This window comes from Pelodiscus sinensis, chromosome 2 (genome assembly GCF_052426305.1).
Source record: "Pelodiscus sinensis isolate ZL-2025 chromosome 2, ASM5242630v1, whole genome shotgun sequence".
Taxonomy (NCBI): Eukaryota; Metazoa; Chordata; order Testudines; family Trionychidae; genus Pelodiscus; species Pelodiscus sinensis.
Genome location: NC_143053.1, coordinates 66,593,319 through 66,612,851, shown reverse-complemented (window position 1 = coordinate 66,612,851; position 19,533 = coordinate 66,593,319). Strand labels below are relative to the sequence as shown.

General features: G+C 43.9%; 1 protein-coding gene and 1 long non-coding RNA gene across 4 annotated transcripts in view; one reads left to right on the top strand and one right to left on the bottom strand.

Moving 5' to 3' along the window:
* LOC102446935 (DGAT1/2-independent enzyme synthesizing storage lipids-like) overlaps positions 1-14,550 on the bottom strand; it is a 32,533-nt gene extending 17,983 nt beyond the window's left edge. Inside the window, exons 1-2 of one of the 3 annotated variants that reach the window (XM_006126323.5) lie at positions 14,326-14,550; positions 821-1,151 (exon numbers count right to left, since the gene is read on the bottom strand). In XM_006126323.5, coding sequence (XP_006126385.1) covers positions 821-1,148 — 328 coding nt within the window. In that variant the 5' untranslated portion in view covers positions 1,149-1,151; positions 14,326-14,550. Of the gene's footprint in view, positions 1-820; positions 1,152-1,738; positions 2,058-13,180; positions 13,321-14,325 lie in introns of those variants that run through there. The other 2 variants (XM_006126322.5, XM_075920685.2) reach the window with 2 other exon arrangements.
* LOC142827063 (uncharacterized) lies at positions 12,320-17,810 on the top strand. The gene is made up of 2 exons (XR_012901449.2): positions 12,320-12,441; positions 17,723-17,810. It is a non-coding gene; the product is annotated as an uncharacterized LOC142827063 (long non-coding RNA).
* Positions 17,811-19,533: the final 1,723 nt, after the last annotated feature.

The window sequence follows — 19,533 nt, the reverse complement described above, 5'->3', positions numbered from 1 at the left end:
TTAGTCTAATGTCAGTTTGAGCTTTAATGGAGTAAGGGACAGAATGATCTCTCTACTGGCACAAATTTTTTCTGTTTTCTCAGACAAAACTGTTTAAACTGTTGGAGGCTGATAAGGGCCAGTTAGGGTAAAGGTTGTCTTGAGGCTGCAGAAAGATTATCTGTAGTGGTTGAAGTAATAGTTTCTTTTAGCGCTCACTGAATTTCTCTCTTCCCCTCCTCACCTGGAAAGAAATCACAGGTCCATTACCCAGTCTGTACAGAATATAAGGTCTCTCTGTCAACAGGCCCCTCATCTAACATCAGCTGTGAGAAATCAAGAAGAAGCAGAAAGGAAAGAAAGGTAGAGAAGCTGCTAGGCTCTTTGCTTCAGTGGCAGTCTTAAGAAGATACGGAGTCATACCCAAAGGATGGAACCAGGCCTAATCAATGCCTGTTATTGCCTTGCAGGTGGGGAGAGGGGAGTCAATCCCTCCTTCAAACATGGTTTGAGACTGGGAGAGCTGGAGACAAAAAGAGCAAACTGAGGTGCTGCTTAGGCTCTTAATTTTATCCTCTACCCTGTGAATCATTAAAGACACAAGGTGGCCTAAAGAAGAGCTCTGTATAAGCTCAAAAGCTTGTCTATCACCAACAGAAGTTGATTCAACACCTACCTAATGTCTCTAATATTCTGGGACCCACCTGGCATCAAACACAGCACATTGTCCATTACAATCACATGTTTATTATTGGAGCAAATAAATTTGCAAATAAGAAAAAGAAGGCAGACAGGCCTAAGTCATTAAATTTTAGTGACGAAAGTATCAGCACTTGCTTACCATGCCATATTCTTGCATGTCCATCCCATAAGGTTGCCAGCATTTGCCTTGCACCATCCCAGATATCATGGGAATAAGCCTCCTTCAGTTCATTCTTCCTCTTATAAACATAAAGTAAAATAATGGAAACGTAGAGGAGGAGGAGGAGAAATCCAGGAAGTATAAAAACAATTACGAGTGGAGTAAACACCCATAAAAGGTAGGCCACATAATTCAGATAGTCCTCAAGGTACTCCACACCGGTCCATTCTTGCAATATGTAAACCAGGCAACATAAGTAGGTCATAGGTACCTGCCCTGAAGTACAGGATTCATTTCTATGTATCATCTCCTGTTTAAAAGAGAACAAAACAAGTCAAACTGTCTCCAGGTCATGGAAGTTCTTAATCTAGAACGGGAAAATAAAGTGTTATTTTATCAGACAAAATAAAAACTTTAAAAAATTAATTTAAGTGGTATTCATAATATCCTTTCATGGAAAGCAGAAAGGAAATATATGACGGCCATATAAGTTTTCATGCAACAGTTTTAATTTGCTTTATTAATTCTTTTGTGCCAAGAGTTGGAATTTCATGGCATAATATTGCACCCAGTGTTGACAGAGGTTGTAAGGAAACTGGCAGCGGGGCAAGAACTTAAAAGGGACATTTATCTTCTGTTATTTTAAATACTTTTTACAAAATTATAATTTAGAATGTTAATTTTGTTTTAATTCTCTTTTTTAAAGAGTTTTGTTTTCCTGTTAACGTTTATAAAGGGTCTCCAACAAAAAAACCTAAACTAGTTGACTATTCAGCAGAACAAACAGACAATATGCAAGTGCTGCAAAATGAACAAAAAAAAGCCGCACATATATTTCCTTAATTTCTTTCAAATTACCCAAATGTTTACACTGAAGTTCACAAGTAATCCACTAACCTCAGTTGCAACAATAGGACACAGGACTAAATGGTAGCTCTCAAAGAGGGAGATTCCAGATCATTTAGGAACCATTAAGTCCACCTGGGAAGCTACAGATAGCCAATTCCAAGTAATAGAGAACAGTTTGAGAGAAACTCCACACAGCAACTGAGTGCTGCGTTATGTACTTTAGATTCCCAGTTGATTTATGCCATAGCCCCAAGCAGACTGCATTGCATACTACCACCAGGCTGTTACAAAAGCAGGAATAATGGTTACAAAGTTCATGAATCAGAAAGAACTTGTGCCAACTTCATGGCCAAATACAGACGGAAATAAAAGTCCATCCTTGTTAAAGTGCTATAGTTACACAGAACTAGAGATTCAAAAGTAACCTCATTTTGCTAATTTGATGAACAAATGGCTGACAAACACCCTAAATTAAAGGTGGAAATATTTTCATATCCTTCAGTAGCTTCCCCTGCTCCCCCTGGGGCCTACACCATCACTGTAATTTTAATTGGACAGATTCTCAGCTGGCTATCCATCACCTACATCACATATAGGGTTTCAAAAATTGGTTAAAGACAAACAAGGTAATAGAAACTATGGTAGAGTAGGGAGGTTAACAAATGTTTATTTTTGTAAAAGTGTTTACACACGGAGTGGCAGGCAGAAGCCCTTCTAAGCTGGTTCTCTAGGAGCACTGGTTCCTGCTTGCTCTACGCCACAGACCATGCTGCTTCCTCTGTGGAAGCGAGCAGGGGAGAGGAGGGGAGGGACAGCAGGCAGGAGCCAGTGCTCGCAGGGAGTAAGGGATATGCTAGTATTAAGTATCTGTGTATTTGAAGCTTACGTGTGATTGTAATTTTATCAAGTTAGGTTAAAGTCACTGTTAGGTTTATGAGAAGGCTATCAAGCATACTTCTGCATATCATACAGATCCAGAGGCAGCAAGTGGGAGGGGGAATGCATACAGTTGACAAGAATAACCGATAAGCCTAGGTTTATCCATTAATAGCGTAGCCGTCTACACGAGGACAGCCCTCCTGCATTCCTGAGATTATGAACAATAGCCAGCCCTTTATTCAACGGATTGTGAGCACATCACCCCAGTAGTCTGCATACTCGGCGTTTACTTTTAGATTAAATTCCAAATTCTAATCCCAATTTAGCAAGGCCTCAAACAGGTAAAACCATGGGTATTTCAGAGACTGTGTTATTATCCACCACCCACTAAGAAAGCTGCATTCTACAAAAATGGTGGGGCTAGAAAAATTGAGGTTTAGGCTTTCAAGCATGGAAGGCAGAATGTTCTTACTGGTGGAATCCTACTTGTAGCCGTAGGTCTCCTTACTGAAGGGATCAGAGGCCCTGGTAGGAGAGAAGGGAAAAGAGAACCCCTTTTCCTTTCTAACAGCCAAAGCAGGGTTTCAACATCCAACACGTACCTGACAGACTGCATTTATGTCAAGACACGAAGCTTATGAGCCCTTTCAGTGCTCAGAGACAATTTTCTACCACAAGATGATCAAGATTTTTATCTCTGGACTTCATTGACACTTCTTCCTCAACTTATTTTTCATATCCATCTCTGGCTTGTTGCAGTCTGAAAGTTATTTCAAAGCCTATATATGTTCATTTAAGAGTTAATGTCTAACTTCCATTACAATACCTCTGTGTTGTTCATATCTTTTTCAAACCCAATTCCTTAGGGGTCAAGCTGAGAGACTTGTTTTCTTGCAAAATCTAGCTACTCCTTTCACACACATGTATTATTTCTAAAGAAACCAGCGATTTCCTATGGGCTATTTACAAAATTATTAATTACTGCAAGTTCTGCTCATATTAAAACTGAAATGCCTCATTGTTGACTTTCCCTGTGGTGTCTAAGCCTCACTCCCCTCATCACTGGTACATGGGGGTCTCTGGCATTGACTTCTCCCTGCAGAGACCCAACTCCAAACCCAGCAAGATCATTTTCTGTTATCCAGGAGAATATTTTCAGACCCTTCTGCAACTTCATTTTTGTGAGAAAGCCTGATTAAAGTCATTTATTTTTTTTTGCTCAAACAAGCCTAAGATCTGTTTTGACCATGAATTTCTAATTTCCAAAGCCCAGAGCATTTGCTGAAAATTCTCTACCTCCCACTTAGAAAACATAACCCTCTTGGCATAGCAAACTCAAAGGCTGTACAGTGCCAACTACTACTGAACTGGTTGCAACAAAAAATCCTAACTGACCTTGAAGCTATATACCTCATTTATGGGTTAATGTCTTTGATAGAGCTGTTATGTCCTTGAAGTGCTTATCACTTCTAACTAGCATAATCTGCATATTCCCCACATTTAAATTCAGACAGATGGTTTTTCATTCAGATTCCAATTTCCTTCATACAGTGGGAAAGTTTGAAGAGCTCATTGCCTGCATCTTTTAAGAAAGATACACACAGCTGTGTGTCATTTACACAAAAATGGTGATGCACATTGTCTTCTTACAATCTTCCTAAAATACTTTAATTGGTGTTGAGTAAAACAGGTGACAAGATTAAGGTTAGGATTAAGATTTCCTTCTTTAGAGAAGGGAAGCAGCAGATGCTCCTCACAAATCTCCAGAATCTGACCAAGAGAAGTTTTCTAGAACTGCTTAATGTGTTCATATTTACACCTGTCTATATGTCAGCTGCATCTGCTATTACAAGCAAAGTTACTGTGGTCACGGGAAAAGAATCCATCAGTGCAGATAGTGCCATCCTAGTGCAGAGTTAAGGACAGAAGTTTTTAAAATATTAGGAACAGAAAGAATCCTAGCAATGGTATCACACCATTACTAAATGGAAATAGAAGAAATACTGTAATAATAATAATAATGTAGAAAAGACAAAAAAGTGTCTTAACTAATATTGTCAATTTGTATGCGGGGGGAGAACAGGTTATATAGTATCATCATATGAGGATAGTAACACTCTTTCCCTGCTCTAGTATTTGTGAAGGATGCTAAACACAAGCTACCAAAGTTAGACTTTTTAAAATCAGATGGTCCAGATAGATTAAGGTGCAGGAATTTTACAAGATTTTCAATAATCCCTGTAGCATTGGGGACATTCCAGAAGAAAGCTATTTTTGTGCCAGTTTTTTAAAAGGGTAAATGGGATGACCTGGGTATTCTTAGGCCTGTCAGTCTGACATCTAAACCAGGCAAGATAATGGGGACCAGTTAACAAAGAATTAAAGAAATGAGATGTAACACCACAAATCAACATGGGTTTATGGAAGAAAGAGCCTGTCAAACTAATTTGATATATTTTGTGATATTACAAGTTTGATTGATTAGAGGTAATAATGCTGACAATATATTAAACATTTAACTTCGTACTGCAAAATTAATATATGCCATGTTAAGTGGATTAAAAACTGGCTGATTGCTCTCAAAATGCAACTGTAAATGGGGAATCAACATCAATCAGTTGGGTTTCCAGTGGCATCCTGCAGGGATCAGTTTTTAGTCCTATGCTATTTAATATTTGTATCAATTACATGGAAGAAAACATAAAATAATCACTGATCCTGATAAAGCTTACAGATGACACAAAACTGGGGGAAGTGGTAAATAATGAAGAAGGTAAGTCACTGATTTGGAATAGCCCAGATTGCATGGTAAACTGGGCACAAGTGAGCAATATGCATTCTAATATGGCTATATGTTAATGTAAACATCTAAGAACAAGGAAAGTGTTAGAGAAAAGAAACTGCCCCCCCCCCCCAGTAAAAAAGTTTGGCCAGGGCACTCTTGCTATAGTGGGCTGCAGTACTCCTTGGGAGAAACCGGCCGCACCCTTCCTGCATACCATTGCCTTTAGAAAAAGGGAATATGTGAAAAGGGGAAAATAGCCTCAGACTTTCCCACCCGTCACCTTGGCGTGAGAACTGCGCCCAACCCCTGGGACACAGACCCCCCCACTTGGTGACCATTGGGCCATATATGGTAATATGCAAGCGCGGGAAAGCAATGTGCAGATTTGGGGATAAATATCCATCCCACAGTTCACTCTAGGAGGTCTTCGCAACACACGTACCACCGTGCGTGTGCCTTCTTGTATACTTCAAAGCGCTGCCGGTCTAATCAACCGACCAACCACCTCCCCCGATATCTGTGAAATGTTCCGTGTGCTGTGTAAGTTGGTATGTATGATTTGATTTTTTCTTGTTGTATAAGCTTAGTGTTCTAGTTGTTTTTGGGTAGTACATAGAGTTTCTAGTTATCACTGTTATTTAATTAGTGTAGCTGGATATTTTAAGATTAGAGACTATTCCCCATGCCATTCCCAACCTTATATCTCTGACACGTTTAACTAGAAATCATAGAATAAATAATAAATACTGTTAATTCATCATTAACACGGTCTATTAAAAATCTTAGAATAAATACTATAAATTCACCACTGTCATAAATAAATATTTTTTTATTTGATAAAACTGTACACCTGGTTCTGTCCTTCCCCACTTGGGTATGCATCATCGGACCTGTGATTCTTGCGACAGAAAGCAGGCCATACTTAGAGGACTTTATCCTGGGAAGCAGTGACTGAAAAAGATTTGGAGTCATGGTGGATAATTAGCTGAACACGAGCTCCCAATAAGACTCTGTGGTCAAAAAAGCTAATATGATCCTGGGAACCAGAAGCAGGGATCTCTCAAGTAGAGTAAAGTGATTATTTTACCTCTGTATTTGGCACTAGTGTCACCACTGCTAGAATACCGCACAATACTCATGTTGATAATTGGAGAAGAGACAAGAATGATTAGAGGACAAGAAAACATGCCGTATAGCAACATTCATAATCTTTCAAAATGTGCCAGTCTGCCTATGTGGATATCTTTAATGGAGATAGTCAATTTGACTCAAATCCCAATACTGCCCGCTGCGGAGTCAGTACTGTATTTCCTTGCCATGTAGCTTAAGGTTCAATTCATTCAAATGACTGGAAATGTCAATGAGATAGTCAAACTTTAAGCAACCAGTCACAATCTGGAAAGCTTGGCATGTTTGATACCCTTCTAAAACTTGAGCAACCAGTCAGTCAAACTTTAAGCAACCAGTCACAATCTGGAAAGCTTGGCATGTTTGATACCCTTCTAAAACTTGAGCAACCAGTCAGTCAAACTTTAAGCAACCAGTCACAATCTGGAAAGCTTGGCATGTTTGATACCCTTCTAAAACTTGAGCAACCAGTCAGTCAAACTTTAAGCAACCAGTCACAATCTGGAAAGCTTGGCATGTTTGATACCCTTCTAAAACTTGAGCAACCAGTCAGTCAATCTCATTAATGCAGGTGGCAAAACGAGACAAAACTTTGCCATGAGATAACCAGTGAATATTGTGCACTAGTAGATTGAGATATTTGGAATCTATTTCCTCAACCAGTGACTGAAATTGACAGCAACTAAGGGCTTCAGCAAGAATCCAACTGACAATGTCAATGACCAGTCACGTTACATTTCCGAATTCAATTCCACAAGATTGCGCAAAGTGCCTCCTGATGCACAATGCAATAGAAGTTCAGCTGTTCTGACAAGAATAAGGAATCCCCTCTATTTGCCAGGTGCAACATCTGTATACACCAACACAACTGCTGCCCACAAAGTTCCCCACAGTTTTAAGGATGTTTTCATCCCTTGTTTGATTTTGCATTGATAACAGCTCAATCATTTCTTTGTGCACAGCATTTCCACAAATGTATCATCCTAGAATACACAACTGATTAATGTCACATATGTCAGTTATCTTGTTTAAAGCAAATGAAATATAAGTAGCCATAATCAAATTTTGCATTTGTTCCTTGTCAATTTGATAGGACATTTTCACAGCTCAGTCACAAAGAGCTGTTTCTGCTGATAATGCCATGTCTTGAATTTTCTGTAAGATTTTTGTCTTTGTTGTGAAACTCGCCAAATACTTTGTGACCAATTTCTTGCATGCATCTCTTCACGCAATCCCCATCAGTGAAATGCTTCCACTCTCAAATAATGCTGTATGAGCATGCAAAACTTGCGAAGTCTAAGCTCCCACCTTTCTTTGACCATGCAAGCAGGCTAACTTGTCCAATGTTCATTTTTCACTGTAGCTCCTCACAGGCTTTTTCTGTGCATCACCCTCAGGGTATTTTGTAGCAAATGCTGCATGTTTTGTCATGAAATTCATTGTTTTGTTTGTTTGTGAACAGTCTCTCACTACAAATGAGACAAAGTGGAGATCCAGGCCAATCCACAAATGCATACAAATCTGTCCATTCCATTTGAAAATTTCAGTACTCATCTCTCTTTCTCTTCACCATTTTTACTGTTACAGCGTTAGAGTAACAGTAACGCTGGTGAGATGAAAGGATTTTTGGCCAATCAAATAAAGAGACTATGCATGACCCCCAAAGAGTGGAGACAATGGATGGTTGTTAAAATGAACAGTTAAAGGTGAAATAGACAAAAAAAAAAATCTGACATAAGTATGCAATTTTTTTAAATTTTGAATTAATTTTTCAATTTAATTTAAAAAGTTGTGTGTATTTTGAGAATGACAAGAGAGCCATATTTAGTTCTGTACTGAGCCATATTTGGCTCTAGAGCCATAGGTTGCAGACCCCTGTTCTAAGGGCTTGTCTCTGCTTCCCCTTTGGAGAGGAGGGGGTTGTTTTTACATTGAAAGGTACTTAAAGGGGCAGGGAGATGTTGAGAGGGGCGTGGGCTGGGCTCACTACTTTGAATTGCTCCTTCTCCTCCGATACTGAACATGAATCAACAGAAAACTGTTCACCAGATGTGTCTGCAGAGTAGAACAAGTTCCAGCAATGCCCAATGGGTCAGGGCACTTCCTTTCCACAGCCAACCAAAAGAGATAGCGACTCCCTCCCTTGCCCCTCCCCCCCATACTTGCAGGCTCCCCAGGGAACCCACCACAGCTCCCTGGTCACTTCCTAGGGTGCTCAGCAAGGAGTGTGGGGGATTGGGATGGTTATTATGTGGACAACTATGTGCATGTGTTTGTACTGTGGTGAGCAGTTTGTGGGACCATCACAACCAGCATTTTTACCAGCATATTTTAGGCCATGTACACACAGACAGAAGGTCACATTTATTAAGGTTGATTTTTAGCACCTGATTTTGTAAAGTTCAAATGTGCATGTCCCCACTGTGTGCAAGCATTCGATGTAGTTGGAAGTAGCACGTCCCCAGTAGAGTGAATATCATCAACTTTGAGAGCGATACACAGTGGGTAGCTATTCCATTGTACCTGTGACTCTTTACATTCTCAGTTATGGTCCGTGTATGCTCAGACCAAAACTGTGCAAAAGATGGTTATGGGTACATGTCATCACCGTCCTATAATGCACTCATCTCCTCTCTCCCCTCACAGATATATGGGGGTAATAGTTCAATCCCAATGTAGAATCATAGAATACTAGAATTGAAAGGGACCTTGAAAGGTAATAGAGTCCAGTCCCCTGCCCCCCCAGCAGGACCAAGTATCATCTAGATTATCCCTGATACATGTCTATCCACACTGCTCTTAAATATCTCCAGTGATGGAGATTCTACAACATCCCGATGCAATTTATTCCAGTGTTTAACCACCCTGACAGGAAGTTTTTCCTAACGTGCAACCTAAGCCCACTGTTTCTTGTCTTATCAGAAGCCAAGGAGAACAAATTTTCTCCCTCCTCCTTGTAAAACCTTTTAGAAACTTGAAAATTGCTATCATGTCCCCCCTCAATCTTCTCTTTTCCAAACTAAACAAGCCCAATTCTTTCAGTTTTCCCTCATAGCTCATGTTTTCTAGGCCTTTAATCATTTTTGTTGCTTTTCTCTGGACCTTCTCTAATTTTTCCACATATTTCTTGAAACGTAGGGCCCAGAACTGGACACAATACTCCAAATGAGCCCTAATCAATGCAGAGTAGAGTGGAAGAATCACTTCTTGTGTCTTGCTAACAACACTCCTGTTAATGCATCCCAGAATCATATTTGCTTTTTCTACAAGTGTCACACTGTTGACTCTCATTTAGCTTGTCATTAACTATGATCCCTAGATCCCTTTCTGCAGTGCTATACTCTTTCCTAGACAATCATTTCCCATTCTGTATGTGTGAAACTGTTTGGCTACGTCTACACTGGCATGATTTTCCGGAAATGCTTTTAACGGAAAAGTTTTCCATTAAAAGCATTTTCGGAAAAGCTCATCTAGATTGGCAGGGCGCTTTTTCGCAAAAGCTTTTTTTGCGGAAAACTGTCCGTGGCCAATCTAGACGCGCTTTTCCGCAAAGAAGCCCCTATCGTCATTTTCGCGATTGGGGCTTTTTTGCGGAAAACAAATCTTTGCTGTCTACACTGGCCCTTTTGCACAAAAGTTTTTTGGAAAAAGACTTTTTCCTGAACGGGAGCAGCATAGTATTTCTGCAACAGCACTGACAATCTTACATGAGATCGTCAGTGCTTTTACGGAAATTCAAGCGACCAGTGTAGACAGCTGGTAAGTCCGCTTTCCGGAAAAACTGGCCAGTCTAGACACAGCCTTTGTTCCTTCTTAAGTGGTGTACTTTGCATTTGTCCTTATTAAACTTCATCCTATTTACCTCCAACAATTTCTCCAGTTTGTCCAGATCATTTTGAGTTATGGTCACCTTAGCCTTCAAAGCACTTACAACTCCTCCCAGCTTGGTATCATCTGCAAACTTAATAATCGTATTCTCTGTGCCATCATTTAAATCACTGATGAAGATATTGAAGAGAACCGATCTCATAGACAAATTTGTTATTTGTAAGTGCCTTTCTCTCCTGCCCCATTACCTTCAGGTTACCGCTGCCCTATTCTCATGCTATCAGCTCTTAGGTCTCCTGTTTCCTCTCATCCACTCTTGCCTCAGTTTTTGCTACTCCTCTCCTTCCCCCCTCTCTTGGAAGCCCTCTAATTTTCATTCTTCCTACTGCTGCTGTCCCTACCCCTGCCCTTTGCCACCCATTTCCTGCTTCCTCCCACTCTTTGCAGTCCCCATCGTGCTATGAGCTCGGAAGTATTCTTTATACTACAGAACCTGAAGTGAAACTGGCTCCCAGAGAGGCTTCACTGCCGCCTCTGCAGTATGCAGCGATACAAGCTCCTTGGGAGTGGGATGGCGGGGGCTGATGGCCCTGCTCCCAGGAAGGCTTCACTGCAGACTCTGCAGTACTGGAGAGCCTGCAGCATAGCTGGCTCTCCAGAATGCCAGTCCTGATCCTGGGAGCCAGCATGTAAGCTGTGGCGGGGGAGGAGGGAGGGGAAAGGGGAAAGTAGGCTGGGTCCACATGGACAGAAGCTGCTCCAACAGGCCAGCCCTGTGAGGAAGATACTTCAGTCCTTACCGGTTAACCATTTACAGTCCTACCTTCTACACTCCAATACTCTGACTCAAATTCCCTCCCAAAGCTTGCACTTCTCACCCAAATCCCTAAGTCCTGGTTAAGGATGTTAAAATGCGGTTAATTGACTAGTTGACGGAACTTCCAATAAGTCAATAGGCACTCGGCATTCCTTCTTTGAAATGTACAAGAGCCCTCACTGGAAGTGCTGCACAGAGCCCACCACAGCAGCTGCCCCTTTGAAACACAGCCTTGGGTACAGCGCTGCCGCTTTGAAATACCCTTCCTCCCCTTTTGCTGCCTCTATCTCATAGAGGGGAGGGAGGGTGAGAATCGACTAGTCAAAAGACTAACCTATAAGCATAGTCTTTAACATCCCTAGTCCTGGTCCAGAGCCTGTCCCAGCCTAGTAAAAGTGAATGAGGGTAGGGAGAGCAAGTGCTGGAGAGAAAAAGTTTAATGGAGTGGGCAGAGCCGATGGGATGGGATGGGTCGGGTCCTGGGGGAAGGGACAAGGTAGATCCTGGGTTTAACCTCACAACTAAAAAAGTGATCCTAGCTTTACAAATGGTTGGAGATCACTGCTGTATAGAGTCAAATGCATCACAGAATTTTCTTTTGATGGAGAAACATCCAAAAATTATAGTATATGGGGAGAAAGAATAAGTCTAATGTAATTTCCTGCAAAGATTTCTACTCTATAATAAAATAGGGATCCAGAGAAATGATCTTATGCCCTGTAGAATGTAAGGCAATGAAACTTTAAATAATTTTACTCTTCCAATAAAAATATTCTACAAAGTGTCTCATGAAGGTCTCTGACCAATATTTCTATATACAGGACACCTAACCCAGTTTTCATGTGATGTTTTATATTCGGTTAGGTTTGTGAACAGAAATATTTTTGATAATTCAATGCTGAAACACAGCTCTGAGTAACATCCAGATTTTGAATCTGAACAGACTGTGCTGGCATTATTTGTTAGTGCAGGTGGTTCGTAAACCATGGTCCGATTATCTTGCAGGTGGGCCATGGGCTCAGGGCTCATCCCCACCTGCGGAGAGTCTGTGCTGGCACTCCAGCCCCACATCCCTCCCCTCACAAAGTTGAAGCACCAGTGCTGGCTTCCCACTGGGGGAGTGTACAGGGGGAAGCCTCACAGGTTGGATCTGGCTTGCAGGGAAGGAAGCAGTTCCCTGCACATCCATTCCCCTCCCACTCACTCAGCTGGGGTGGGGAGGAAACACTTTCCGCACTGCTCCCACAGACCAGAATCACGGCCTATGGGAGGAACAGGGGGCATGCCTGGGAGCGGCAGGAGGCTCGAAGCCAGGTAAGCACCCCCATCACCCTTATGCCCAGATTCTGCACTTCCATTACTTTCATGCACCTCTCTCCCACCCAAAGCCTGCACCCCGAGCCTACTCCTACACCCTACCTTCTTCCCTCCCTTCCCCCACCCCTTCCTGCTCCCATTTTGTCATTATGGGTGGCTGGCTGGCAAGCCATGGAAAGGTCTACATTGAGCATGGCAGGCCGTAGACAACAAGTTTGAGAACCATCAGGCTAGTGGGTTTGCTAAGATAACTGACACTGGTCGTTTCCTATACAGGCGTGTATGATTCCGGCGGTCGCTGTGTTTGCGAGCATAATGTTTTTATCATCAAGTTTGTTTTTTTAACCCAAAAGCGCAGCGCTCCTGGGTGCATTTCACCGGTTGGTTTCGGTGAGGCTCCAAGGCCCAGCCCGCAGCGCCAGGGCACGGGGCACACTGGGCTCCTTCACACGCCCGAAGAAGTGGGAGGAAGGGAGGAACCCCAGGTCACCACCCCCTGGTGGGCGGGAGGAGCAGGGTCGGGGTCCCGGAAAGGAAACGCGCCCTGCCGAGGGAGGACGGACCCGCCAGTCCCGCTGCGCGGGGAGCGGGAGAGGCCGCACAGACCGGCGAGGAGGGGAGCACGGCCCCACGTCGCGCTGCGGCACCAGCCCGGGCAGGGGAGGCCCCGGCGGTACCGAGTCCCCGGGAGAGACTCAGCGCTGAGCCCCCCAGCCCCACACGGCGGGTGCCTCACCTCGCTCCGGCGGCGGCTCCGACTCTAGCCCTGCCTCTGGCCTGAAAGCCGCTTTTTCTGCTCCAGCAGCCGCCCCCGCGGAGGCCGGGTCCCGCCAGGGCGGCTCCCCCCCCGGCGCCCGGTCAGCGAGACGGGCAATCCCGGAGCCACTGCTCTCTGGGGCTAAACGCGCCGGACCCCATTGGGTGTGACGCCGGGGTCCGCTTCCGGCGGAAGGAACCCGGATGGGTGACGCGGCGGCTGGGCCAGGGCGCAGTTGGGAGCCGTTGAGGCGATGGGGGGGAGTTCCTAGGCGCCCTCGAGCGGCGCGCGCGCTTAGCCGCTGCTTTCCCCGCCGCGCAGCCTCCCTGAGGGGCCGCGTGTGGGAGGCGGCTGCCGCCGACGGTGATTAGGGGGGGGCGGCGGCGGCCTCCAGGCACCCGGCTACACTGGCCCCTCAGAGTCAGCGGCCTGCCCGGGCCCTCCAGGGTGGCCCCGTTTTCCCGGTCGCTGTCCTGGGTGGGGGAAAGGTCCGCGAGCTCTGTGCGCGCCGCCGCTTCTCCAGTCGTACGGGCTCGGCGTCACGCTGCGCAGCGCTGGATTTTCTACCTGCTGCTGCGCCCTCCCGGCCGCGGCCTTTCCCTGCCGATCGGTTCTAGGGCTGCCAAAGTAAAACCCTGAACATGGTTAACCCGTAAGCCAAGGCTTTTCCCTTAACGCTCATGGTTACCTGCGGGCTCCCGCCCCATCCTGTGGAGCCAGCTCCCTCCCCCTCTGCAAAATGGGAGCCGGTGCATGGCAAGAGCCACCCTAAAAGCTGATTCCCGGCATATACCAGCTCCTGGGCAGTGGGCTGCGGCCTCTGATGTAGAAGCAGCAACAAGGGGCAGCAGCTGACTCCCTGGGAATGGCGGTAGGTGGTAGCTGCTCCTTGCTGGGAGCCAGCTTAAAAGCCAGTTTCTGGCAGCACTGGCTCCCATGGAGCCAGCTGATGCTGCAGGTTTCTGTAAGCCCCCTCCCCCCCTTCTGAGGCTGAACATGTACAATAATTTCTCACTTAACACATGCCTGCTTAACACTTTTTTGTGATAGCACGATTTTTTTTTTTTTAGGGAATATTTTTTGAACAACAAGACCCGTCCCCGCAATAACACGATTTCCCCTACCTGCCAGCTGCTTGCCAGCAGCTGCGGAGGGCTTCCCTTGCCTCCCTGCAAAGTGGCAGAGGTTCGCCGCTCGCCGTGCTATTCCCTGGTGATCCCTTCTGGGGATGCTTCACTCCCTCTCTTCCGTCCCCAGTTTATAGCTGGTGGCTGGGTTTCCTGTGCAGGGCTTCCCCTGCCTCCCTGCAAAACAGAGGTTCGCCACTCACCGCATCGTTCCCCGGCGACCCCCTCTGGCCAGATGCCTCGTGTCCGGCAAGCAGGGGTTGCCGGGGAACGGCACAGCGAGTAGTGAACCTCAATTGCTTTGTAAGGAGGCAGGGGAAGTCCCGTGCAGCTGCCAGTAACTGGCCAGCTGGGGAAACTCAGCTGCCAGCTGCAAGCCCCCTCCCCCGTTCTTTCCTTCCCTTCTCCAGAGCCAAACACCTCCCCTCCCTGCTATAACCTAGTCCTCTTTCTCCCCCAACCTTATGTCCTGGTCCCAGCTGCTAACAAGTGCAGGCTGAAGCTGTGATCGCACATGCGCTTGAAATGCAACCTCCATGTATTCCATTATTTTCAATGGGAAAATTGACCCCACATAACACGTTTTCACTTAGCACGATCATTTTCTGAAACGTATCTACCGTGTTAAATGAGGAATTACTGTACACCCTAGCCGTTATGTTTAGCCAACCAGTTTTTGGAAACCTAGATTATCAGGAATTCCACAGTTTCCCTTGTGAGCCTGTGCCAGAGATTAACTACCCTTATAGCTAGAAAATGGGTACCTAATCATACTTTGCTACAGTTTACTTCATTAGTCTGTGTCCTATTTTCAGTGCAGAGACTATAGCTGAACTCAGACCCAACCACCCTAAGCACATACGAAGACCCCCTTCAGTCTACTTCTTTCAAGACTTGACATGCTCAGTTTTGTTTCACCTTTCTTCATTTATCAAATTTCTTAAATCTGGTGGTATGTTTGTTGCTCTCTTCTGGATTTTCCTAGTTTGTCCATATTTTTCAGAAAGTGTAGGGCTTAGAACTGGACTCAGTACTTCAGCTGAGTCCTTACGCCTGCCAAGCAAAGTGGGAGAATTATCTTCCATGTTTTATTTACACTTCCTTTAATACACCCCAAAATTAAATTAGCCTCTTTTGCAACTTCATCACATTGTTGACTTACATTCAATTTGTGATCCACTGTAACCCCCAGCTCCTTTTCAGGATTACCAGCTAGTCAGTTATTCCCCATTTTGAAGTTGTATATTTGATTTTTTTTTCTTCCAAAGTAAAGTAATTTGCACTCATTTTTGTTAAATTTAATTTTATTTAATTCAGACTAATACTCTAATATGTAAAGGTCCTTTTGAATTCTAATCCTGTCTTCCAGCTGTGCAAGCAGCCCCTCCCAGAGCTTAGGGTCATCACTAAATTTTATAAGCATACTCTACACCAGGCATGTCCAAAGTCCAGCCCGCGGGCCAATTGTGGCCCGTGTTCTGGTTTAATACGGCCCCCCAGGTAATTTGGCAATATCTATCTTTTATGGCCCCCAACGAATCCATATGTATTGAGATGAACACATTGTAAAATCTCAGTTAATGTCAGTTGGTCTAAATCAGTTATAAATATATTTGGACACAACATGTATACTTGGTGTTATGTTCCTGTTCATATTTTTTGAACTTAAAAGTTGACAGACAACCTTTATTACCAATAATATGTAATGTACTTTACAATGTTCCTGACATATTTTTCAGCTTCCTGTATTTTTTTTTTTCATCTGGCCTTCAGATATGAAAGGCAGAGTGATTTAACACCTGTTTAGATTTGTCATCCATGTGACGAAATGAAAAGTATGCCGTTTGCAATAAACTTTGCATAAAATAGTTAATTTGCATTTAATTTTAATGGTTCAAAGAATGTCAGGCAAAATGGTCGGCCCTCACGCATGTTCACTTCATCAAATCTGGCCCTCTTTGAAAAAAGTTTGGACACCCCTGCTCTAAACTATATTATTCAAGTACTTGTTTATGAGTTTTCTGTTAGTATCATGTTCTTCCCTGTCCTGCTTTGTACTTTTGCTTCTTGGTACCATTTCTTCTTTTGTCTCTATCTGAAGGTCCTAGATTATTTTGTGGTTGCTGCTGCTGTTCAGTTACCTCCTGTTGGTTATATGGAGAGTAGCATTCATATGGGGTGATTGTCAGCAAAAGTCTCAAACATGTAAAAATAGTAAATGGCAAAAAAAACCTTTGCTAATGCAGAATTAAGATTGCCCCATGGTATCATGTGCCATTACTGTAAATGAGATTAAACGAACCTCAAAACTTGTGAAAATACAGGAAATACAAAATTAAGGTTCACGCCCATAGAAGCTTAAATACATTTAATTATGGTAATAATCGCATTACCAGTTTCCCAACTCAATTTTAAGACTGCATTTATTCTCCAGAAAGAACTAAATTGCCTGGCTACGTCTACACTGGCCCCTTTTTCGGAAGGGGCATGCTAATTTTGAAAGTGGGAATAGGGAAATCCTTCCGAAAAAGGGGCCAGTGTAGACGTAGCCCCTTTGTCTGCTTTTTGTGTGTGTGTGATATCAGTATTTATTTTGCTATCAGATACTGTGCTACTGAAATGCATGACATTTAGTTATTTCATTCTGTGAGATTTAACTTCTGAGCCAACTATATCCCAAAGGTTTTTTCTTGGCTCAGGAAGATCTAGAATATTAGGATTCATTTATGGGTCTGAAATTAAAGAAAAGTCCCACTTTAGTAATGTTACTAGCTCAGGGTTGTTTAATATTACTTATTTTGACACTGTCTGGAAATGAAAGTACAAAATAATATTAGTCCAATTGAGAGCCAGAGGATTATTTTTCATAAATAAAATGTTGATATTAAAATATATGTCTTTTAAACTGGCCATCATTTACATTTGAGTAGTCTGATTACTTTATTCTAAAGCTGTGGCTGTGATGCGGGCAAACCAGTTGCTACTCCTTGCGAAGGCTTAAAGTCTGTTTTGCCGGTATCTTAGTGTGGTGAAGACCAGAATTGAACTTATAACAATGTGTTTAGTGTTTAGACTTTATGAAGCGCTTGTAAATTGCTACATGCAATCACACATTATAGATTAATATTTAAGTCTTGCTTTATAACTGTAAGAAAAGTTTGCTGTGCAACTGTAAATCTATCCTGAGGGATTATCTCCTGCTCATCAGAAGACTATTAACTAAATGGGCCATTGTGGGACATGCCAATACAAAAACTTTATTAATTGTCCCTTCACACCCATGAAGAGTCTACATGCAAAAGGGTCGAAAGGATTTATCCCATCATTTTGAACTGTGAAAAAAAGAAATAAAAATAGCTGACAATATTTTTTTTTTCTGTTTTGACTTTGACAGGTGAGACCCCCAGTGTCCGCCTGGATTAGATCTAAAAGGCATTCAGGACTAATGGATTACAATAACTGTCACCTTGGAAAACCATCAAGTATAATTCATTTGCTTGCTTTAACCTTGCAATAACTCACTTATTTCTTTTTTCCTGGTTGATAAATTTTTACATAATTACAGGATTGGCTACAAGCATTGTCTTTGGTATGAGCTCTGAAGTACAAATTTGACCTGGGATCAGCAGCGGATTTAGGGCAGGGCGAGCGGGGCGACTTCCCCGGGCCCTGCGCTTCCCGAGGCCCTGCGCATGCGTCTTGGCACAACGGCGCATGCGCTGTGTCAAAGGGGGGGCCCCGCAAAATTTTGCTGCCTGGGCCCCGCGGCACTCTCATCCGCCCCTGCCTGGGATAAATGACTGGTCTCCTGGGACTGAAAGCAGCCTGAGCTGTCACTGCGTCCAGCTTGCTTGGGTGGCAAGATAGAAATGCCCAAGGGGACTGTCTGTGACTCCATGGTAAAACTGTTATAATGTTTTAGGAGTTCACACTTCTTACTGAGTTGGTGAAACCTAATGATATAACACATAACTAGTTTGAGGTCTCTGGCCTGCTTCTTGGCAGTCTGGCCTGAAGTTAGCATTCACAGTCATGAGCCACTTCAAACATTGTGATGGTGACCATCCAGTTTTCTCCAATAACTTTTTATACAACATTTTTATAATGTTGTCAAACTAATTTCTTCCTCAAAATGTCACTGGCAAAGTGAACCTAATTTTAGTGCCTTGAGCTATCTTGTAGCTCATTTTAAAAAGTTATAAAATTCAGTAGATTAATAACTGAAGTCCATATTAAAAACCCTAAACTCCATATGAAAAACAAATCTGAATTCCTATGTGCTATACCTGATTCAAAAATCTTCAAGTTATGCATATTCATAAGCCAATTTTCACATGGCATGGGAGGCAGTCACAGTGTCCATAGCAAATAACCATGTACAAATACAGGCAGTCCCCGAGTTACGTCGGATCCGCACTTACGAACGGGGCTTTCTCACCCCGGAGCTCGCAGGCAGCGGGACCGCCCAGAGCACAGCGGTCCCGCCACCTCGACCTCCGGGGCGAGAAAAGCTGCTCCGGGTGCCCCTGGTCTGCTGGGGACCATCTCCAGCAGACCAGGGACACCGGGAGCAAAGCCGCAGCGGCGGCGGGGTCCCGCGCCTCTGAGGCTTTGCCAGAGCAAAGCCTCAGAGGCGCGGCACCCCGCCGCCGCTGCCGCTTTGCTCCCCGTGTCCCTGGTCTGCTGGGGGGGGGGGCGCAGCTAGTGCGCCCCTCCTCCCCCCAGCAGACCAGGCTTTTGTTGTGGACCCTGGGGTAGAGCAGCTGGGGCGCTGCTGGGTTGGTCCTGCAGGGACCTACCTGGCAGCCCAGCTGTTCTGTCCCAGGCTCGAGATTCAGCCGCTGTTGAAACTGATCAGTGGCTGATTCCAGGAAGCTGGGGGCAGAGCAATTCTGCCTCCAGCTTCCTGTAGTCAGCCCCTGGTCAGTTTCAGCAGCAGCGGCTGAATCTGGAGCCAGTTCTGACTTACATACAAATTTAACTTAAGAACAAACCTATAGTCCCTATCTTGTACGTAACCCGGGGACTGCCTATATGATAAAAATTCCTTTAAAGATTTCAAGCAATGTCACAAAACGTGAGGTTACAGTTGCAATGATTTAGCCCCACAACCACTAAATGCAATTATATTATACACTTGGTACAGTTTATTTTAATTTGCATTGATATGCTATTTTACAGGCTACCAGAATATTAGTATATGCT